Source organism: Limulus polyphemus, unplaced genomic scaffold (assembly GCF_000517525.1).
Source record: "Limulus polyphemus unplaced genomic scaffold, Limulus_polyphemus-2.1.2 Scaffold3667, whole genome shotgun sequence".
NCBI lineage: Eukaryota > Metazoa > Arthropoda > Merostomata > Xiphosura > Limulidae > Limulus > Limulus polyphemus.
Window position 1 is genome coordinate 77,986 of NW_013669277.1, and position 18,376 is coordinate 96,361.

At 31.3% G+C, this 18,376-nt stretch overlaps 1 protein-coding gene across 1 annotated transcript in view; it reads left to right on the forward strand.

Moving 5' to 3' along the window:
- Positions 1-6: 6 nt before the first annotated feature.
- The window catches only part of LOC106469815 (src substrate cortactin-like), a gene marked incomplete at its 5' end in the record, with an annotated part of 31,582 nt that continues 13,212 nt past the window's right edge, over positions 7-18,376 (forward strand). Inside the window, 5 exons of the mRNA XM_013930325.2 lie at positions 7-54; positions 10,234-10,310; positions 12,504-12,633; positions 13,133-13,243; positions 16,033-16,087. Coding sequence (XP_013785779.2) covers positions 7-54; positions 10,234-10,310; positions 12,504-12,633; positions 13,133-13,243; positions 16,033-16,087 — 421 coding nt within the window. The remainder of the gene's footprint in view (positions 55-10,233; positions 10,311-12,503; positions 12,634-13,132; positions 13,244-16,032; positions 16,088-18,376) is intronic.

Consider the following 18,376-nt stretch of genomic DNA (forward strand, 5'->3'; position numbering starts at 1 on the left):
AATACTAAAAATGGTGCCAATGAAGATGACTGGGAAACGGATCCAGACTTTATTGTAGGTTCAGATTTCTTTGTGAAACTTTATTATGATTGTCAATTGTTTTTTTACCTTCAGTAATGACTGAATAACTCATAGATAACTATTTGTAAAATTTCCACAAATTAGTTTTGATGGCTCTTCAAAATAATTCTTAATATAAATAAGATTATTTAAAGGGTAGCACACTAACTAGTGTTTTTTGTTGTTATTAAGTAAAACTGAAATAGGGAATTTCAAAGTCATGACCCATCTAGTTCAGAAAGAGAGAATTTTCTGTCTCAAATTAATAACCTGCTATCCAAAATATAAAAATTATCTAAACCAGCATGGTCTAGCAGGTGGAAGGAATATGGTCCCATCACTGATTTTCTTTTAGAGCTGGGAATTACTTGTTAAAGTGTTGTGAAATGAAACTAAAATACATTTTAATGGGAAGTTGTATATTGTAAGTATTAGTATAGTGCTCCAACATTAGCATTTATAGATCAGCCCTCCAAAGAAACTTGGAAGGAAAAAATGGTTATCTTGAACCACAATAGTAGTTCATAATAGGGATTGTACAGGAATTTGCTCAAAACTATAACAGAACATTTGAGCAAAAATCACCTTAAAAAGCAGATTTATTCTTGAAACAACACTAAAAACCTTCTTTTTCAATAGTTAAGACCACCCAAACGTTGATAATAAGCAAAATAAGTGATTTCATAATTGTAGACAAAAATGTAATTTGCCCTTTTGTTCCTATTAATATTATTGTTTCACAAACCTATAGCGAAATTGGCTAGTTATTTTGCACCAAAATCTAAATAGATATACTGTATGAAGTGCTGTGAATGCCATGATCTATTTAAAAGTTGGTGATTTTTCACTGAAAACTTATTTACATGGTTATAAATACATTATAGACGTGTTGTTGTTCTGAGTGGTTGCTTTTGTTCTCGAAATGTGCTGAATGAGTGCTTACATGAAACTTCAAGCACAGAACCATCCGGCTCAGTCAATAATTACTTTAAAAAACATGAAGCTTTATTCCAAGTAATGTTTTAGATGTATTTGTTTTATTTGAAAATACTGCATATCTACTGGTAATATTTTGTACTTGCTTAGTTGAGGTTGTGTCTTACTCTAAGTATATATTTGCCCATTATTGTTCATTAAAAAAGCCAACTTACAAGATAATTAAAAAAAATTGAGAACTTGCAATCTACAAATAGGGGTAGCAAAAAAGTAAGCAAACAAGGCTAAAGATCTACTGCTGACAGTTTGTTCGAGCTACAAGTCTTTATTATGACTCCACTATAAAATTATTGCAAGTGATATCTACTGTAGTGTGGGATTGCACAGGAATTTTGCAAAAACCTGAGAGAGTAGTTTTAAATTTAAATCAATCTTCTTAATTTTGTTGTGTAGCAAGATTTTTAAGTCCTTCACTTTCTGCCATCAAAAAACCTGGTGTTTTCCAAGCATGTGTGTGTTAGTTGGAAACTTCAACTTGTGCATTTACTAGCACATTAATTGTAAACTGCCATGTGAAAGGTTTCCGATTTTGCTGTTGCATTATGTTACCCAAGTTGCTATTGTTCATCATTACTCGAGTTTGCTGTCTCTACGTGGATTTCTGCAACTATGTTTCAGCAAGTTTTTAACAGTGGATGATTACCACAGTAGATTTTGCTCCTAAGACAATGGTGGTGATTCTTTCTACTGTTTCTAATACTTAGATAAAATCATGAGTGCATATTCAGTATTTACTACCACTGCATATAGCACTAGTTCATATAGATATTGCTATTTTTAAATAGTTGGTATTAAGGTAGTGTTTGTAAATGTTGTCAATAATTGGTGACTTATGCTAAGTGTCATTGTTGTTTATTTTGCGTGCATTATTTATGTTGCCTTATTCTAGAAAACACTTATGCGCAGAAGGCTGTTGAAGAACATACATATGTGTCATGTAGATCTAAGAAGGTAAGCATGTTACTGCATCTGTTTACATTGGATTAATCTGTGTTCTATTGTCTTAGAAGAAATATTATCTCATTATGATGAAATTGCTTTGTTGCTGCTCGTCTGTTGTTACATTACAGTGTGACATTTATGGAAGCTGGTTGTTAAATCTGTGATGATACAATCTTTGCCCTCTAAGATGGTCCTTTGAGAACAAGTTTATATTTTATTTGTTCTAATTGCATACCACTACATATATTTATTTTATGTTGTTTATTTTTATTTATTTTCAATAAGTTCAGTGTGATGGTTAGGTGGAATAAAAGCCAATGCAGCAGTAAACACGCACCATTCAACTGAATCCATATTCACGTATGTAGCTTGAAAAGTTATTCTCCTTTATTGGACATAAAAAAAACTTAAAAAACAAGATTAGTAGAAATTTTTAATTTAAAAGGGGGGAATAGGGATTGCTAAAGAAGTACAGAAACACGTTGAATCAAAATGCAAAGATTATAGTTGTAGGCTTGAAAATATAATCTTTGCATTTTGATGCAACTTGTTTCCATACTTTTTTTGAAGATCCATGTTCCCCTTTTTAAATTAACAGTTTTTATTGATCTTGTATTTAATACTGGAATTCAGTTATTGCTTAGCTGAAAATCAAATGTTAATTTTTTAATTTACCTACTAATTTATTTTGACCGGTAATTGTGGCTCATCAAAACTCTCACAAGGTGATAATTAAATATTCATAATTAAAATTTCCAGTTTTACTTTTAGAAAATTTAAAGAATATTATAAATGACAATGAAAATGAATATCAAAATCATTAACTATGATTCCATATTGTAAATTTTTATTCTTGTCCACTCTCAAGTTAATGTAATTTTGAAGGATTTGTAAATATGACTAATATGTCAGACAAATCGTATGTATTCACATTTCTAAATTTACTTCCATGAACAAAAAAAAATAGAAATAACTTAAGAAAATGTAAAGAGTATAACTACAGATCAGTTGACCAATAACTCATATTTTCATTAGTGATCGAAATACACAAGATATGGACAACAAGGGACTGTTTAGTCCTTCAAGACTGTTCCTGCATAACCACTCTTGAAAAAAAAGTAAAAACTTGAACCCACTCTTTATTTTTTGGAAAATTATCAATTCTTCCTCTAACTGTTATAATTGCTGACCTTCATTACTACCACCAACAACTCATTCCATAAGCCAATTATCCTGTCATAGAAATAAAACTGTCTTGACTGGAGTCTAGCTTGTCTTTTCCAAATCTTGTGTCCTCTCCTCTTGTTATCTTCAAAATATTGCACAAACAAATCGGAGGCATTTATCATACCAGTCAGCAGAATAATCTTATAAAATTCAATAAAATCACCTTAACCTATTTACATAACATAACCCTTCTAGCCAACAAATTACACTATTAGCTCTCCTCTGAATCCTTTTAAATGAGTCAATATCCTTTCTTAGATAAGGAGACCAAAACTGTATGTAGTATTCCAAGTGAAGCCTGAATAGTTATTTGTATAAAGAGATAATTTTCTCTCTTGAATGCATCCTAAATTTCTGTTTTCTGCTACCAACATATCACTGCCACAAATGCTTGAATGGCTTATCCACCACTATGCCAAGATAATCAGGATCTGAAATTTGCATTGTTTAGTCAACTTTGACCAGCTAGAATGCTCATGGGATGGCTAGAATAACAAAAAATAGTAATCTGATAACTCCTATTGGGCCAATTAGAATTTTAAGTATTTTTCCTCTGTTACCTTATCATCAAACATGCATTTCTTTATTTTTTTCTAAAATCATAGTCGTGTTTTTGTCTTGTGAAAGTATCTTCTTAACTTCAATATCCCAAATAGAGCTTCTAGCTTTCTGGAGATTCCTGGCCTATTTTTAAATATCGTGGGAATCCTTATAATGTCTGAAATGAAAATTAGGTTCTTGGAACATGTGGAAGAAATGAAGTTGATGAAAATTAAAATCTCAATGGAGAAATACCTTACATTTTGGTCAGTATATTAAATAGCTATCTCAAGTCACATTATTTTGTTTCGTTTATCTGGATTAATATAAAGATTATGTACATTCCAAAAGTGATATAACTAAAAACTGTTATTTTGAATTAGATAGTTTTGTTTAATGTTACACATATATGCATATACATATTTTTTCAAATAATGCACATCTGCTACTTAAAAAATGGCATTCACAATTATAAACATTCTTAGAGTGGACCACTCAAAATGTTTGTGAAGGACTGGTTTCAAGTTTTTTGAATTTTGGATCCTGCTTGTAATCAGTATACCTATAAATGCATCCTAAATTTCTGTTTTCTGCTATCAACAAATCACTGCCGCAAATGCTTGAATGGCTTATCCACCACTATGCCAAGATAATTTTCTTCAGTCATGTCCCCCAGTGGCACAGCGGTATGACTGTAGACTTACAGTGTTAGAAACCGAGTTTCGATACCTGTGGTGGACAGAGCACAGATGACTCATTGTATAGCTTTGTGCTTAACTGCAAACAAACAAGTCTTCAGTCACACTGTTGAATGGGTTACCATCTATAATATGCATGTGATCCAAATTATGATCACCCAATTAAAGGTAATTTGCCAAATATCTGTCCAACTAATTGATTAAAGTAATTGTGTAGTACCTCAACATCCTTGATACAGCTAGAAATACCGAAGAGATTAATGTCAATCCAAAAATTTATCATTAACTGTGCCCCTATCAATATAATAATAATAATAAATAATTAGTATTAAAAATAAATAAATAATAGTGTTATTGATCATTACTCTAATTATCATTTGTAAATGACTTAAATAAAGTTCATAAACACAGTTCATTTACTTAATCTAATTCAAAGTGTTATTCATGAAATAAATAACGGCTTAACCAATTCTATGTCCATCATATCCCAACCAGCCTGAGGTACCCTGGTATTAGTTAAAATGCCTCATCAGCACTGGATATCACAGATATAGTATGGTTGATATGTTATCACATATTCTTCTTTTTTCACTCTTCTTAGAATAACATTATTGTAAACAAGAAAAAGCAAAGGTACAAACGTTGACTCCACAAACTACTAGTAACCAGAATCCAGTTTAACTAGGCCACATTAACAACTTTTTACTTTCTTTCATGCCCATTAGGGGCACAACAGTATGTATGCGGACTGATAATGCTAATAACCAGGTTTTGATACCTCTGGTTGACACAGCATAGCCAGCCTGTTGTGTATCTTTGTGCTTAACTACAAACAAACTCTCATTCAGTCATCCTAAAGTCCAGTTTACTAACATTTCCACCATTCTCACACTGATGTTTTTTACATATCCTTTGTGTGGCAACTTATCAAAATCTTTTAAAAAATCAAGTAAACAAAATTCTCATTCTTTCCATCATCCAGATAACATGTAACATTCTAAAAAAAGTTAATAGATTAGTAAGGAGATATTTCTCTTTATTGAATCTTTGTTGATTTTATTTTATGATATCATATTTCATTAGATGATTTTGCAAAGGTTCTTTTACAAAACTGGAATTTTTACCACTACAAAAGTAAGATGAAATGGTCTGTAATTTCCAGGGCAACTTTTATCAACCCATTTAGAAATGGAAGTAACATTAGCAATTCTTCAGTTCTCAGACACCAACCCACTGTCTGTTTACCTCCTGAAAAAGGAATATAACTGCCATCCTCTTTTATAGTTGAAATGAACACTAGGTGACAACCCCACTGATCCCTTGTGAAGATTAACTGCTTTGCAAAAGGAAAAAGATTGTTTGATTACTGGTGTTACAAGTGACCTTGTATATATGTGCTGTCCTAATAATTCTGCCCATCTTTTGATTTTCCTAGTTATGCCATATGGTACTTTGTTTTCGAGCAGTCTTATTTCCTCTGGGCATAGCAGAAGACCTTCCATGTCTGCTGTTTTTGCCTTATCAATGCAGAAGTTTATATTCTGCCAGTAGATTTGTGCCAGATTTGATATGGGAAGGCTTCTCTTGCATGAAGGCCAGCATGAAGAATTTTGCTTGTAAGAACTGTTTGCGTCTGCATTGAGTTTGAGGCTTGTGAGGGTGTAATATGGCCTTGATGGGAGTGGCTTAAGTACATCCCTTGATCAATTTTAAACAGGTATTTTGTATCTTTTCAATCCTATCTATCTCTGTAGAACTCGTATTGATCATCATTAATGTGTAATCCACAATAAAGTGGGTAGACTTTTGTTGAGCATGAGCAGATAATATTCTTCATTACATTTATACCTTAGTAGCATTGGTTATCATGGTGTTGATGTGGCTGGTGAAGTTGAGTTATCTGTCAGAAGTTACTTCAGTGTGACTGTTGTTGAGAGGGCAGAACATAGTTGTGGGTTTAGCAGGATTGATGACACTCCTATTCCACTGCATCATTTACACACCCTACTGAGTGGTGATTGAAGCTTGCTTTTGATTTAAATTTTGCTAGAGCCTCTACTGTACACCAGAATGTTGTCAGGAAAGGTTATCACACTACATCTGGTTGGACTGTCAAGGTGAGCTAAAGCCATGGTGCAGATGTTGCAGAGGCCTAGTAAGAGTGATGATTCTTGAGGCTGACCAGAATTGATGGTGACCCAGTCTGATTTTCAGCTTTCCCGCTTTATGATGCATTTTATGGTAGTTAGTGCTGCTGTGACCCATCTTACACACATTTTGCTGATGGGTATTTTGAACATCTTGTCAGCAAAAATGGGCAGCTGGACTCTTTTGTAGATATATTCCACATCTAAAGCTACTGTCAAGGTCTTTTGACCAGATTCAAAACTTTCCCATGTATTATCTTAAAATTCAGCAGTGTTGATCTAGGTTTATCTTTCACCACAGTAACCACCTAATGATGAGGGTAGCAGTGGTTCAAACTGATAGACAAGCCTTCTAGTTACAGTCTACTCTGGGATTTTGCCAATAATATACTTTAGGGTGATTATTTGATATCCTCTAAGGCAAGAGTGATCTTTCATGTAATTGTAAAACAGAATAGAACATCCATCTCATAGTATTCAACAAAAACCTTGCCCTTATTATCCTTTATAGGCCCAGTCCCCATTTGAACATTTTGCTTATCTTTAGTGTACTTTAAATCCTTGTTGGTAGTGTTTACATTATCAGCTAGCTGTTTCTAATAAACTGTGTTGGATATTTTTTAAACCAAATTCCTAGCTTTCTTGTAGTTTTGTAAATCTTCAAACATCTATCAATTTAAACCTTTTAAACTTGATTTTCTCCTGTATATCTTTAGCAAGCTTTATCCTTTTTTTTTTATAAACATGCATATAATCTGTCCCAAATCACCTTTTAATTAATCATCCCAATTTATTAGTGATAAATCTTTTCTCTTGGCCTCAAAATTTACTTCCTAAAAATTAGGGACTAAAATTACATTTATTTTTATCTCAACATGTAGTAAAACATCAGGTTTAATTATGCAATGACCACTCTTCTCAATTATTCCTCAATTTCAATTCTAGTAACTACATCTCCATTGGTGGTTAACGATAAACCTAAAATTGCCTTCATTCTGATTGGGTATCTGACCCTTTTTATGGCAAATCATTCTGAAACACTTCAAGAAATTCTTTTCCTCACTATTACATTATATATAATCCCAATCAGTGATTCTAAAATTAGTTTCTTATACTTGCTGTATCAGTATCCTTATTAAAAACCCTGATCCTCATTATTCAATTTCTGATTTACCACTTTTGTCTGACTAGATGGCTTATATAACAATTGCCAATTAAAATCTTTCTACTATTGAAATGCCTGATTGTAATCCATGTAGAGTCAACCTCTTGACTATCAATGTTTGTTGTGATTCACAACATTGAATTATAAACAAATTTACTTTATCTAGGGACATTTCAAGTAACTGCTCTTCACCAGGCTTAATAAGTGTAACATTAAAGTCCTGTATTAATTATATTCTTAAGTAATTGCAACTTCAAAATACTTTACTAAAGACTTAGCAACATCTCATAGCCAAATAATAATGTTACGACAGCGGAAGTCACGTGACGCTGGTAACATGTGATGAGTTTCTAAAAGGATCATGAAGGCCCGAGTGCATTCGAGACGCCCTCTTTTTTAATATATAAGCCTGGTGAGTAAAACCAGCATGATAGGCAGATAAATAGAAGAGATATAGATAGATAGATATAGAGATAGATAATTGAGTCAAGCCAACAGTAGGTACCGTAAGTAAAGTGAATGAATCACTGTGATTTATAGCGTGCTTTATAAAGGTTGTTAAGTTTAAAGTGACTGTGGAAATTCTGTATATTACAAAGTTGTATCGAGAAAGAATAAACTAGTTTTAATGAAGAAAGGACTTGTATCGCTGAAGTTCCTCGGAAATAATTTATACCGGAAATTAACAAACAAGCAGATACGTAACAATAATAATAATGGAATCTATAATTTTAACTCTTTGCTTTGAATAACATTTCCTTTTGTAGCTAACACTTGTTGTTTATTTCAAACTAATTCCTGTAGTGTCCTAAAATACTTTGTAATACTTAAGTATTTTAAAACAAACAGTAAAGTTAGTTCTAATTATTTCAGTACATTATTAAACCTAAATATCACAGCTTTAAGCATAGCTGTACCTACAGTAATAAAAGTTAAAAAAGTGTTCACTACACAATAATCTGGCTAACATTCAATAAGGTAACTACTCTAAACTTTAGATAATACCAAAATAATACTTCTAAGAGAAAGGTGATATTTTAACTAATGTAAGTAAACATTTAGTTATTAAGGTTTCCTTGTAACATGTACTTGATAAACTTGTTCAATGAATAAGAACTTTATACATGAAAAGTTAAATTATTTTAATGAAATAATCAGTTTTCCAGTTTTAAACAAAAATGTAATGATATCACTATCATAAGTTTTCTGTCTAACTATGGCACATATGCCCATGTTAATAATATTTTTTACTTTTAATATTTGCATATTTTCAACATGTTTTTCTTTAATTCATCATTGAGTTTTGTTCTTGTATTTCCTTGTCTGCTATAATGTAACAGGAGAGTGTATTTGCTTAATTCTCAAATTATGAATTTGTTTTTATACCATTTGATACTGGTGGCATCCATACATTACATCACAATGAGTGATTTTATTTTTATCTGTTACAGTAGAGAGCTGATAAAGAACAACTAAATGAAATCACTTATTTTTTATGCAGGATAATAGGGGACCTCAGAGTAATCAGGGGATTCATTGTGATAGTGATCATTATTTTTTTTTTATTTTTTTGTGTGACTTGTATATTTTTTATGGCCCTTCTAACAAAGAGTCAAGAACCCACAATTAATTTAGTGCATAGATAGTTTAGAAAAATGTGTTTGAAAAGCTTATGTAAATTATTTACAACAAAACTAATCCAGCTTATGTCAGCAGTAGGAGTAGGAAAGCTGAATTTTCAAATAGTGTAAATGTGCATGAATGATAATGCTCATATAACAGTTTACATAAAAAAAAAAACAACCAAAGCTACATATTTTTTATATTAAGTGAGAAGCACTAAATAAGGTAAGCTTTCCAAGTGCACTGTAAAATAAATGTATTGTGATATCATTAATGAATAGCTTGTAAACTTTATTATGTGATAGGATAGAAATTGTAGTATTTTTTTAATATAACACTCATATGTATGCTATGTTATAACAATATTTTAGCAATAATTTATTGTCAGCAGCTTGAAAAAGTAACAGCAGGTATTATATTTTATACTTATGATATGGTTACTAGGTGTCTTTAATAATTTATATATTCAAGGGTAATTCCATAATGAAACTTCATTAACTTCATATTAAAAACTCAAAGCCTTTTTATCAGTATCATAATTTTTTCAGATGGAAAAAAACTCAGAAAAATGATTAACTTACTTACAGAGATGAGTTGCTAATACATGTACTAAGTTTTAAAAATCAGTTTAAACAGGATGTTTGCATCGTGTATTGCATTAGGAATATGAATGCACATTCCATATTTAGTAACTGGTTGTCATTAATTTGCCAGTTACATGTAATATGATCATTAATGTTCACTTGAAAATATATATTATTCTGAACTTAAGTCCTGAAAGTGCAGTCTGTGCACTGTGAAATAACCTACAACAACACTATTTCTGGTTGTGTAGAATGATGTAACTGAAGAAGAACAACGATGGGGATCCAAGACTGTGGAAGGATCTGGCCGTACTGCTGCTGCTATTGAGTATGTTTTTTATTTTTGTTAGTTATTAAATGCCCATGAAAAAAGAAAAATTGCATGTAGGACCTTTTAATTAGGCCTTGTTGTGGCCAGACTGTTATTTATAATCCCAAAGTACATATAATTTTACAGATCTCTTCATATTAACTTTTCGTACTCTAGTTCACTGCTATGTCTGTTGTGTTCCAGCTGGTTTGATAAGCCCGGGTATTGGGTGAAAGGCTTCTTTTATATTGGGTATAGCAGATATAGTGTGGTTTACATATCACATATTGTACTTTGCTTTCAGTCATAAGTTATTTAACCCATTAACTGCGAATGATGGATATTTCCGTCACTGAAGTTCTATAGCTCAGCTGCGAATGATGGAAATAACCATCAGTTGCACATATATATAACTATAACTCTATGCAAATGATGATAATTATCGTTTTATTGTGATTGATGGCAACTCAGTTTTATCTGTGAGTCAGAAACAGCAACTGAGCTGCTCCTGCAGCAGTTAATGGGTTAAAATACATGAGTTAAATTGCAAGAAATATTTAAATTGTGCATTTAATTAACATGTACAATATTCAAATATGCAAGAGTCAGCTTTAAGTAAACCTTAAACATGAAAGAGGATAACTGAATGAAAACTGCGTATTCTTTATTAATTCTTATGGTCACAAACTGAGATATTGAAAAGAAGTGGGTATGAATTAAATTTATTACTTGGAGCATGAAGTTATATTAACTTTATCTACATTTTTTATGTGGGTTATACTCATTAGTAAGGTTATTCTGATTTGTGAAAATGATAAAATTTATGACATGAAGTCTTGTCAGTTTTTAATAGAACTGACTTTATTATTTTAAAAGTTATTTTTTGGTTCTGATCTGTATAATTAGCTTGCTTTAGATCAGAAGTGATTAATTCCATGTGTACATGTGGGATTCAAAGAGCACATTTCATAACCTTTTACAGAATGTCATGCAACATTATACTATATATTTGTTGTCAGAGTTATCAACTACTCATTTTACCTTACATTGCTGATTTAAGGACAGTTTGTTGCAGAAGAGAGTAAATACCAGATAAGATATACAGGATACTGAAAAAAACTGTCTGCAGATAGGCATTTTGGAGGTTGTGGAGGTTATTCAAGTGTGATATGCAAACAAATGGAAAAAAGTATTTTTCATCATCTTACACTTTGACTTGTCAGTGTCTGAGCCAGATAGATGTTTCTTGAGTACATATACTTTTAAAACACATTTTTTTTGTGTACAACAGGCTTGAACCTTTTGCTGAAATCTTACCACATTTTCCCATGCACATTCTGTTAAGAATTTCAGATTCTCATGGATGTAAAGTCTCCCATATGATGTGGGAGACATACATAACGTGAAGGAATTTCCTGTCTGCATAATATTTTGAACAATAACTTCCTATAAAGTGACTGAATATGGCCAGCACACAATGTCTACTCACATAGTTATTGAATTGTAGCAATAAAATAAGTATTCCCAGATTGTTAACCATGTGATTTCTGCAATTAATTATAAATCATAGTTTATAATAGTGAATGATATTTTGAGAGCTGCCAATTTACATAAAGTACTTAGATGTTCATAATTGATACTTACCAGTTGTGGCTGCTCCATTTGTATTTCATTAAGAGATCTCTTTAAAAGTGTAACGTAGTCACTTTTTGAGACACTGTTTCTCAGCCCTTCATAATACTTACAGTAAAAGCACTTGATACTAATGTTTATCATTGTGAAATATCCTACAGTCCAAACGAATCAATTCAGAATTATTTTTAATGACACTAAATAAATTTGAATGATTTTTGCTAAACACTGAAGTTTATTATTACATTTATTTTATTGTCACATCTTCAGTAATGTTATTGCTAGTAAAGACAGACTACCACTATTGTTTAAAGGAAGATTGATTGACTGTTTTTTCTTTTTTTTAAGCTTTTGAGTTGTACTCAAGATGAACAGTAAAGAAATATTATTTTTCAAAGAAGGCTCTTTTAAATGAGACAAAATCATCATCACAGGCATTTTGGATTTACACATGTTTAAAGTATATTTTTTCCAATGTTGTTTTGAAATAAACAAGAAATTTATAATAAAATATAGTATAATATTATATTTTGACATTCTGAGGGATAGTATAGGAATAATTTGTATTCTATTAAACAGCATTGCTGACTTGAGAGTCCAAGTTGCTCGTGATGATGCACAGTTCAAGAGGAGAGAAATGGAATCTGGTCCCAAAGCTTCTTTTGGTTATGGAGGGAGGTTTGGTGTTCAGCAGGACAGAATGGACAAAGTAAAACCATGATATAAAGAGTTTATAATTTTTAGAAAACAACTAAGAGTGAGTCAGCATCATTGAGAAGTTGTATTTGAAGTAAAGTTTAGATTTTTTTAAACACAAGACCTTCCAAAGATGGCAGGGTTTGTTTGTACAATAAACCTTGTATTACACTTCACATTTTGTTTGTTTACCTACTATCTTGGATGTGATAATGCTTTACAATGATTTTATTTTAAATATTCTTGGGATATTAAGCTTGTAAATTAATTTCATGAACAGAAGTTACTGAACTTTCCAAAATAATGCATTAAAAAAGCTAAGTAACTGCCTTAGTAGAAGGATAGAAATTATATAACAATACTTTTATGTAGTCTCATTTGTAGTTTGTCAGAGTCATGGATTGTTGAAATACTATAGTCTACATTAAAATAATTACATTATTTGTAAAAGTTGTCTTTATTTAATATATATTTGAATTTAACTAGTGACAGTAATATATGTCTTTTTCTAGAGTGCTCTAGGGCATGATTATATTGCAAAGGTAGAGAAGCATGTGTCACAGACTGATGCAGTGAAAGGCTTTGGTGGAAGATTTGGGATTCAAAATGATCGGAGAGATAAGGTAGGTCTTAATAAATTCCAAAATAGCCAATAGATCTGCATGCTAATTTATGCTTCTCTTGTGTTTGAACTAATAATATAAAAGTGTTAGTCTGATTAAAAGAAGTTTTATAGCATATACAAGATAGTATTAGTGAAATTGGGATCAATAATGAACTTTGTATTATAAAATAAAAAACTGGCTTTATCAAGGATTAACAAACTTTGGTATTTTTGAGTTAAGGATGTTGTATAAATTATTAATGTTAGTTATCTTTCTATAATGTATTTGAAATTGTAGGTTCAAAACTAACAGTAATTTATATATTATCTTGAACTTACATAAAATACCAAAATTTTAATAAAACTTTATTTCAAATATTGTATTCTGTGTTATTCAGCTTCTTGCGTAATAGCTAAGGAAATAAAATTATCTTAAGATATGAAATTATAGGAGTAATAGAAACAAGTTAAAAACATCAAATTGTGATAATCTTTTTGTTTCATACATGTGATGTTTGAGCATTTGACAGAGTAATAAAGTTCTTCATAGATGTTGGGTTTTTATAGGGGCAGGATTCTTTACGGTAGGTGTCTGTGACTTGTTGGCAATAAATTTCAACAATAAATGGACAGCACACCATCCACTTGTTTTAAAATAATATATTCAAAACAAGTCAAACGTATGTACAAACAAAATTTGTTACGCTATTGGTTATCACAGTTGTATCCAGAGCTTTAAATAATTATCTATTTTTCATCAAAGTCCACACAAGCAGGTTCAGTCACTTTAGAACACCCTTTAATAAGACAAATTATTCTCCTCTATCTGCTATTACAATACAGGCTGTGAAACTCACTTTAGAAATTGCCTGTTACAGCCAAACTGACAATTATGCAGTCTGACTTCACTTTTTTCACTTTTACTTCAACTTTCATTAACTTACTTTCTTACTTCCTCTCTTATCTGTACGTATTTATAACATGTTACAGAAAAATCTAGAAATATATACCCCTCTAGTAACAACAATATTAAACATAATGAGAAAGACTTTGAAGCTTTGTGTAAGATGATGTCAACAATATTACAAAAGTCTAGTACAACAATTAAGCTCCATACACAATGTAAGACTCGTACAGAGTTATTTAACAAAATTTATTATAACTATCACTTTTAAAATAATTATCTTTTAACACCCTTTTTATGAAAACTAAATAATCATTAAATATTAAATCACTAAATATACTAAGTAATAACTCTTAAACTGAACAATAGGTACCTGGCTATGCTTGGATAGGATGAGTTACATGGTGGTTATAAGGTCAGTATAGATATTTGGAACAGTCTGTAAGGTTGCCATGTAATACTTGAGCAAAATGTTTTGTGTACATGCATAAATGATCATGGAGAGTGCATGCCCCTGCTTTCTGAGAAGGGTACTAGAGGAATGTCATGTACAGATATTACTCTATAATCAGCAGTGGAAGGTACAACATTATTTTAATTCTGAAACAGTGGATCATGTTGGTATGCCATCAAAATGGCTATGATACTCAGGAAGCATTCTGGGCATTCTGCTGCAGGATAACCACAAGTTGTAAGGCATGTAACATTGTTAACATCAGCAGATTGGTTAGAAAATTCTCAGCACTCTCTTCCTACTTGCCTGGCCACCACTCTCTCCTGACTTCACCCTTATTGTCTACTGCTTATTGAATTTTTCAAAGATGTGGTTCCATTGCCATAACCCAGAAACCATTCCTCAATTGGAGGTTGCCATTATGACAAAGTTCTGTGAGGATGTTATTTGCTGCAATATCTAATATCATTGTAAGAATTAAATAAGTGATAAAAATGATGGTTGTAACTCTTGCTATAGTGGTACCCCTAATACCATTTTCACAATCCACTGGGTAACATTCCCCACAATCTCATTCTATAATTTTTCACCTGTATGTTATACTGTCCGTCTTACATAGTTTTTCAACTCCTCACACTGGCTTTTATGACCAGTCTGTATTTTAAATATGTACAGTGCAATAGAGAAGGATATTCTGAGAGTTTTACCCACTTCATACATCTCTACACTTACCTTTGTTTGAACTAAATTTTGGTTGATATCAATAAATCAGTTAATATTAGCTTTATTTAGACAGAAGTATTAGAAACAGAAAAGTTACAACTTCAGATAATTGTATTTTAATATATATAACTTTTAGCGCAAATATATATACAACATGTACGAGTTTTTTACATTTGTTTTGACAGTACCTTGAAAGGAAAAGTTAATAAAATAATAGATTTTAAAATGATATAATTACTTATAATTTTTTATATTCTCATCTTCTGTAAGTGTTTTGAATGTTACCCTATGTCTCAGTTCCAAAATAAATAAAAAAACATGATTTTTAATATCAGTAAGAAAACATATTACTAGAAAAATCACCAAGAAAGTTGTGGAAATGTTATAATGCATAATTGTTGTATTATATCAAAAAGTTTTCCATAAAGAGTGTGTGTGCATGATTTATATGCACTGAAATATATAAATACATGTTCTTTATGCTAGCTTATTCAGGTATTTATGAATTAATTCTTTGCTGTATATACAGAAGTGTAGTGTTTAGTGAATAAGCTATGGAAATGTCACATCACATTAAAAAGTCCAAAGAATGCTCATCTCATCATAGATCAACTCAGTAATGTGATGTTGCAGTTCATTGAACAGGTCATTTGAGTATTTTTGAAGATAAACAATTGATGTTTTACTGTTTTAATATATCATTTGCATGTGTGTGTGTTTCATGCAGTCAGCACTTGGATGGGATTATCATGAGAAACTGGAGAAACATGCCTCTCAAAAAGGTTAAAACAAAATGTCTTTTTTTGTATATGTTTATGATGATTACACTGACTTAGTTGCCACTTAATCAGTCAGCTAACAGAAAATATGTTTCATTACATACAATATTATATTTATGAATGGATAAAAACTTGTATAAAAGAATCTGTTGTACTGAATCTGTCTTTTTGTCACTTCTATTTACACTGTTATAAACATACAGTTTTGGTTTTGTATTAAAATTAATTCTGTAGCTCTTGTTTTGGTTTCAGTTCGACTTGTCTATTTCTCAACCACTGGCTTAACTATCCAGTCTCATAAATGCATCTATACTGTACTTGAACTTATGATGTTTCTCACCTGGCGCTTTATAGGAATGTATGTACTCCATCGAACCCATTTGATATATCGTTTTCCTTCTGTCCATTACTTCTCATGTTCTTCACATCATTTTTTATCTTCTAGTTCTTAGAATGATTTGGCAAGCTTCTTTCACAAGGATCTTTCTTCTTAGTCATGTTTAAAATTTAATATTTTGTGAGAGTGATATTTCTTTAGATCCATTGTTATTCATTCAAGAAAACAGACTTATTTATAGTGGAAGTTCTTTGTTTGATACTGTTCAGTGCATCTTACTTTTCACAAATATTTACTGAATGGTCTTCTCCTCCGTCACTTTATCTTGCACCATCTTTGGAAGTAGAATGTTGGATCTTTAAGGACTTTTTTTTTTCAGGAATGGAGTTAATCTTCTTAGAGTTTCTAAGTTTGCATAAATTTTATGTACTCTCTCAGAGTTATTATTCAGTTATTGAATTAGTTGTTTTTGTAGTGTATTTTTCAGTGTTTGGAATTTTATTTTAGTTTCAGTTTTCACACTGGCCTTCTTTATTGATTGGTTCACATACTTATTGTCTGAGACGACTTAACTTGCCTGTTAATGAGATTTTGTAGCTCAAAATGTTTCTTAGGATAAGCATAGCTTCTTTGCACTTGTCTTAAGTTCCTTGTTTTGAGAAAATATCTTAATTTTAAAAGCTTAGGCAGAATTTACTTTCAGTATGTCCTTTCAAGTTTGTGTTTTTCAATCAGTTAGAGACATGTTCTTTTGATTTCATCCTTCTTGTTACTTCTCATTAGCATGTCTTCAATATGTCTGTTTCAAACCTGACTTATAGTTCCTCCTTTCATGCTCCAGAGACTGCCATAATAGTTTCAATAGTGACTCAACTCCTTTTTTCTCCCTACCCTAGTGCAACCAAGTTGATGGGCAGCTTGAGAGTTTTATTTACTGTTGAATACCCTTTTAATTTGATATATATATATAGTATGTGTCATGCATTTGCCATTTTCCAAGTTTTCTATTTCTTGGCCATTCACTCTTTCTCTATCACAGATTTTTCTTTCATTCTCTTTTTTCCCTCCAACACATTTTTTGGACTTTATTAGATTCAAAAATTTAGGTTATTCTCTCTAAGTTCATCATAGATTCTATGGCTCAAAATTAGAGATGGCAAAAACCTTGTGGGTTTTAGTGTTTAGCCAGTGAATATCAAGAGGCACTAGCATTTTTTATGGCACTTGATAATTTGGTCACAATGTTGAATATCCATACCATTTGTAAATAACAGTCAAAATTATAAAAAATATACAAATTTAGCTGCAAGCAAAACATTTATAGGAAAACCACACTACGGCAATCCATCAATAAGCCTTTTCACATAGTTTGGTGTGCTGATTTTTTCATGAGACTTTTGTTTAGATACCCCAAGTTTTAAATAGCATCCTAAAATAATGCATTCAAACAGCATTTCAGTTTTTTTTAATTATATATATTTACTATCACAAACATAGATCTAAGACATGAAATCAAAAATAGAATCCTTTATGGAAATTCATGTCGGCTAACTAGTTACATCAGCCAACTGCATGAAGCTCGTGAATTTTCTCTCTTTCTCTTTTTTTTTCTTTTTAGATGAACTGTAACTTCCATGCTTTGCCTCATAACTTTATCGTTTTACCTAAATTGTATGTTATTTTCCTACTTGGTTATATACCTAAGTGTGAAAGTTGTATACCTGAACATATTGTGGGTTTGGTTTCTCAGATGAGTTGTCATTGTTCTGAATTTGTATCACACACCTTCCTTGCTTCTTGTGCATTAATTTATGTTTTCAACTCTTCTTTCTAGACAGAACATACACTCACCCCTGTTTCCAATTTTTGGTAAGTGCCCTTGATAGCTGTGATTTTTGTCACAATGAATGTTGCCTTGCATTTAGAACTATGTGTTTCTTTGATGAGTTTTATTT